This window comes from Nymphaea colorata, chromosome 6 (assembly GCF_008831285.2).
Source record: "Nymphaea colorata isolate Beijing-Zhang1983 chromosome 6, ASM883128v2, whole genome shotgun sequence".
NCBI classification, from domain to species: domain Eukaryota; kingdom Viridiplantae; phylum Streptophyta; class Magnoliopsida; order Nymphaeales; family Nymphaeaceae; genus Nymphaea; species Nymphaea colorata.
This window is the reverse complement of record NC_045143.1, coordinates 2,994,809-3,000,808: the sequence shown is the minus strand read 5'-3', so window position 1 is coordinate 3,000,808 and position 6,000 is coordinate 2,994,809. Positions and strand designations below refer to the sequence as shown.

The 6,000-nt window shown below is 39.3% G+C and overlaps 1 protein-coding gene across 1 annotated transcript; it reads left to right on the top strand.

Moving 5' to 3' along the window:
* The first annotated feature begins 1,571 nt into the window (after positions 1-1,571).
* On the top strand, positions 1,572-3,492 carry LOC116255898 (ankyrin repeat-containing protein NPR4-like). Its single transcript, XM_031631984.1, has 2 exons — positions 1,572-2,015; positions 2,815-3,492. Exons 1-2 carry the CDS (start codon positions 1,572-1,574, stop codon positions 3,490-3,492), a joined length of 1,122 nt encoding a protein of 373 aa, XP_031487844.1.
* The last annotated feature ends 2,508 nt before the right edge of the window (positions 3,493-6,000 follow it).

The window sequence follows — 6,000 nt, the reverse complement described above, 5'->3', positions numbered from 1 at the left end:
TGCCAGAATGATACATCCGAGCATGGTATATGAGTGGGCCGACAGGTAATACGAAGGCCAACTTGTCTTTTGAAAAGGAAATTGCTGGTCTATTTAAGAAGAACAAAAAGTCTCACACTCGAAGTTGCTAATGGTTTGATTAATGTCTAAGCCTTTCTCTCAAATTTGTTCCTAAAGAAAGTCTGGCTGATCGACAAGTTTTGACATCTCGTTTCCTTAATTTCTTGAGCACTCTTTCGAATCATCTTTGTAAAATATGATAGCTGAAACTCAATTATAACAAAAAATAAAATGAGCTTAATTCATCTGGCTTTAATTATACTGCAATCTGACATTGACTAGTTAAACAAATAATAATCATTATTTCTGAAATAAATATTTTCCAATTGAGCTATTGTAGTTTATTAGACAATTTACAGTCCTTTTTCTATTCTTAATGATCCTTAAACAATAGTAATTAGGAGATTCACAGACCCGCTTGCTATTTATAAGCATCTTGCTTGTGGTATGTTGTGTTCACAACTTGGGCTTGGCCACACTGCATCTCAGGTGCGTATCATCTCTTTCCCATCAATCTTCTGCTTCTTAATTTGCCCTCTTTGATTACATATCTTCAAATTGGACTCACCGGAAAAGCTCAAGGCATAAAGGTACATACGCAGGCTTGCATGGATCTAATTGTGCCTTCAATCTAATGTCTTCTATCATTTTCTCCATTTGTCGGATCTTAAAAATTTAAGAACATGTTATGTTTAACCTTCAAATTTTAGCTTAGCAGCGGCTCCATGTTTGACACAATGTTGCGAAAATCATTTGTGGAATGTTTTTTGAAAAATTAAATCGAACATATCAACATTATTTAAAATTAGAACAATTATTAGTATTTTAAATATTAAAAAGGGGACATGGCATGCTGTTGAATCAGCTACTGGATTGAATTCATTTTGTCCAACCCCTTGTCCATTTAGCTCGGCTTCCAAAATTACACCATCGAATTAAATGAGAAGTAATGCTATTTGAATTGAGGCTGGTTACGTGGACGAAAATTTGGTGCACAACGATTGCAATGACAAAAAAATACTTTTGTTAAAATATCTACTCCTCTATAAAAAAAAAATTAAAAGTGCCCTGACCTTCCTTTGGGGTGTACACACCTTTGTACACGCAACTCAGTCTCACTAAACACTTTATTAAAAATAAACAAAGAGTATATATATATATATATATAATTGACTCTATAAAATCACAAAAAATAAAAATTAAAAAGGATGCCTAAACTTGGAAACTTGAACAAAACCCAATCCCTCCAGCCACTAGAGATTCTTAATAACAAGACCCAGGAACTTTTGTTACGGTGTCCGTCATCAGACTTCATCCAAGTGGTTATATTGTTACGGTTGCAATCAATCTTTCGATTACTCTGAACATCAATTGCGAGGTGCTTATATGAAAACACCTAAAGGTGTTCGTCGCTCTTCCTTGTGGCTGCTGATATGATGCATGATGGACGTTTAACAGCAACGATCCGGTAGTGGGGACGTCACCCGGCCTCAAGACGGCGTGCAGTAGGGATGGACGGAAGGCTCTACACCGCCTGTGTCACTCAGATGGCGGCGGTCGATCCGGACATCCTCAACCGGCTGGTGCCGTCTTCTCAAAAAACGCTCTTGCACGTGGCCGTCGAATCAGGGCAGCTAGCGATCGTCCGGTACCTGCTGGCCAACAGACCCGAGCTCGTGGACAAAACTTATGGGCCACAGAGACTAACACCTCTACATTTGGCAGCAAAAAACGGCGAGACGGACATAATCCGTGAGATTCTTGATACGAAGCCTAAAGCGATTAAAGATGTCACCAGTGATGGAGAGAACATCTTCCATTTAATGGCGAAGAATGGTCAGCACGAGGCCTTTAGGTGTACTTACCTGGCATATAATCCCCGCAAGCATGCTAGGAAAACTGATGAAGATGGAAACACGGTTCTGCACCTCAGCGTTATGAGAAGATCAATGGAGGTTCTCTCTCCCAGTATTTCAATTCTGAAATATAATTATAGAGCGCATGAGTTGATTGAACACCCATTATTGTGAAAAGTGTTTCTTAATGGCAAACTTTCAGTTTTCCAATTTAGTCAGACACTTCGTGAATTCTCATATTCTTAGACTTCAACTCTTGAAAAATGCATATATATACATATAAATACCAGACCACTTAAGTACGTACTAGATGCGTTCAAAATAATCATTAAGGTGTTCTTTTCAAATTAATCATTCAATTGAAAAATTGATACATTGCAGACCACTTATGTTATTTGTCATCATAAATTCTTGTTAAAAAACATTTTAAACAACATATAAACATTTTAGTATGTCTATAAATATTACTAGTTTAACTTCAAGCATGTCTAATTAGTTAACGTAGTATTTATGAAAAATGTTCACTCTTCTATTATTAAAAATTTTGACATTTTAAGAGTCGTTTATTTTCTTTTCTTATTACAGCATATGTAATTATAACTTTATTACGCATAATGTATTTTTAGTTTTTCATGAAAACAATGGTAAGGCCATATACAGTTACATTTATCAAAAAATATTTTAATCTAGTTTTTATCGCTGACTAAGTGGCATGAAATCCATCAATATATATATATATATATATATATATATATATATATATATATATAGAGAGAGAGAGAGAGAGAGAGAGAGTTGCAGGTGTTTGTAATTTGAGCTTTTTTTTTTCTCCTTTCTATGATGGGAGGGGGGAAGGGTGCTTGTTCTTGGTAGTAGCACTAATTTTTCAAAGTTACAGTTGATTGATTTCATACTCAAGGAGACGGTAGTGCGTGTGAACACTCGCAACGAAGAGAGGAAGACCGCTCTGGACATTGCCATTGAAGAACACAATCATCCTGAGTTTGGACGAATGATCGCTGCCCTCCGAGAAGCGCACTGCACCACAGGACGTGTAGGCAGATTCTGGAGTCGTCGTGAGGCTCCGGACAAGCACCTTCACGGGGTCCTGAACACGACCGTCGTCGCAGCCGTTCTCATCGCAACCTTAGCGTTCTCGACGCTGTTGAACCCGCCGGGCGGTGTTTACCAAGAGGGTCCTCTGGCAGGGAGGGCCATTCTAAGCACTCACTGGCTCTTCGATGTCTTCTTGTTCTTCAACGTGATCGCGTTGCTCACCTCCCTCGCCATTGTCGTCATGCAGTCCACCTATGTGGCGTTCACCAGAGACAGGCTCATCTGCCGGTGGGATGTCTCGCAAACACTCACCGACCTCTCGGCCATATGCATATTATTCGACTACGTGATCGGTGCATGGTTGATATACTGCCCCACAACCAAAAAGTTTCCTCTGATGCTTACTCTTTCTGCATTGGTTTTTGCAAGCATAGGGGCGACCGTCGTGAATTATCTTCTGCGGAAGCTGAGGATGAGGAGGGAGCTCAACATGAATTGGACAACTGACTGCTGTAGATAAAGTTTCTGCTTGTGTGTTTGTGTGTGGATTTTTTTTTTTTTTCGTTACCAAAGTCTTCTCTTTTAAAAGTTGTGTGTGCGTTGGCATTCTTTTTTTCCTCTTTTTTTTAACAAAAGTCTTCAGTTTGTCCGTTAAAATTTGGTATGCTATACGTTAAAAATGTGCACTTTGTGTGAAAGTCCAATCATACCATTGTGATAATATACGCGTCGGTCTTGTGCAGCAGAGGCAGAAATTTTGGGTTAAGTGGCACAAATATAAAATTGCATTTAGTGGTGTATAATGGCCAAAACACCATTGTTAAAGTAAAAAAGTTTATGAAATAGTTAAAAGTTTAAAAGTATAATTTTTTATCAATTTTTTTTGAAAATGTGCAAACCTCTTTATATATATATATATATATATATATATATTTGTTCCATGCACCACGTGAAAGGCGATGTGCACACTCTTTCAACTAGTGCAATGTCCATTTATTGAGAATGCAAAAGACTAAGACGACGCTTGTTTAGGGCATACGAGAGAGAAAATCTGCTAGGGTTTAGGGCATTTCAGGATTGTGCCAGTGAAGACGCTGATTCCCCGGTGGACCGGGGAATACTAAGCCGGATGATGGAGATAGGAGAGACACAGTGCCCTCTTGGCGATGACTCCTCCTGCCCGGATTCTCCGATGCAAGAGGCGACGGAACATGAAGACGCTATGCCTCCCCAGCACCCGACGCTGACTCCGACTGAGATTGATCATAGGAATACTGTTGCAGATTGGAAAATTGGTAACAGTGATATGAAATTCACTTGGAGTAGTAAAGGTTCCGCTACGAGTTAATGATTCGAATTGATCGCTGTTATGTCTCCAATATTTGGGTCGAAGAGGCTTTACAATCCTTAGTCTTGGAGGTCCTTCCACACACGTCATAAGATCATAGCCCCCTGGTTCTGACTGCATGGCGGCGCACCACACAGCCTGGCGGGAAGCACTGTTGATGACATGACCCGTTTGACTGGCAGGAAATATACGGTTCACTAAAAATCAAATTTTTAAAAAATTTTTCTCCCCAGTTGCCATCATTTCTGAAAATATGTTTTCGAAAATTTCTTTCCCCTTACAGGGGTGAAAAAATTTTTTAGAAAATAAGAAAATGACAGTTGGCTTCTTTGTTCACAGCAGCACCTCAGCCTATCCTTCTCCCATTCACAGCAGCTCTTCTACGATAGGAACGACAGCTTTTCACGGCTTTCGGGCATTTGTAAAAGAAAGACAATCATTATGAAGCCGGAGACGACAGCCTCACACCCTCTTCAGCACCCTCTTCTTAAGTTTTCGGTGACCCATAGTCATGACAAAGAGTTTCAATGACAAAGGTTAATGAAAGAGAGAAAGCGAGTAAGAGAGAAAGAAAGAGATAGAAATCATCGAAGACAATTCCGACCAAGGGCCATTGGTTTTTCCAGTGATAAAGAAAAATAAAACTTAAAACAAAACAAATAGATAAAAAAACCCCTCATCTCGCTACCATTGTGGTTGTTGACAGCCATTTCTTCGGTCACCAGTTCTGAACTGCCAATCGCGAGTCTCCAACCACAGTTCGTCGGTCTCCAAACGCAAGTCGTGGAACGCCGGAAGGTGAAGAAAGAACCATGGAGTGAAGACCACAATGAAAAATAAGAAGCAGGAAAACGTCGAACCCCTTTCATAAAAAACTTTCACTTCAGCCCCAGTTACTTTTCTTTACTTTCATTATTATGCTGCTTCCTTTACCAAAATTAGTTAAATGCACCATGGTTTTAGTAAAAATTCTAAACTAACTAATGCCACATTGATGGGAGTGAATGCATTCTTTGAACAGTGAAAAAGCTAAGACACATTCACACATAAGAAGCTGAAAAAAATTTTCAAGCCATCAAACTAAAAAATAAGTTTCAAGGAAATTTTTTTCTCATAAAAGATTTTTTCCATTCATTTTTTTCAAAAAATATATTTTCAAAAACATATTTTCAATTCTATATTTCCAGGTCCCTAAAAACCAACACAATGTATTTTAAGGAGCTCTTGGGGTCCGGCAATTCCACTGGTGATCTCCCAAGGGATCTAGACATGGGGCATACAGTCAGTCGTGAGGAAATGAGTTGTTGTTAATAAACCAAACCTTGCCTTTCTTGAATGTCGAGCCATATCTTGTGACTCTCCTTCGGCTCCTCTAGTTAAGGGCAAATACCTTTACAACCGCAGCATCTGGGACTTCCATTGTCGACAAAGGCAAATGTCTACGAGGTGGAAATGAATTATTAAGAACTAGAATGTCATCAAAGACAAAGTGCAGTGGAAAGTGTCAACGGCGTACGTGTCAAAATCTGGATTGATAGATGGATCGGGTTGTTACTTGTCAACCTGTTGGATGACGTTCTAAACCTCTCTACGAAGGAAAGGTCAAAGGGCCAACTAACATCTGTAATGGGGTTCTTGAATGACTGTGGCATTCATGTCAACATTCCTCTCCTCTCTCAA

What these genes read in the sequence shown, in the direction of transcription:
- LOC116255898 (XM_031631984.1), top strand. Translation starts at nt 1,572, where the DNA reads ATGGACGGAAGGCTCTACACCGCCTGTGTCACTCAGATGGCGGCGGTC. An exon ending in TTATGAGAAGATCAATGGAG is followed by an intron (nt 2,016 to 2,814) that starts GTTCTCTCTCCC and finishes TCAAAGTTACAG; the next exon opens with TTGATTGATTTCATACTCAA.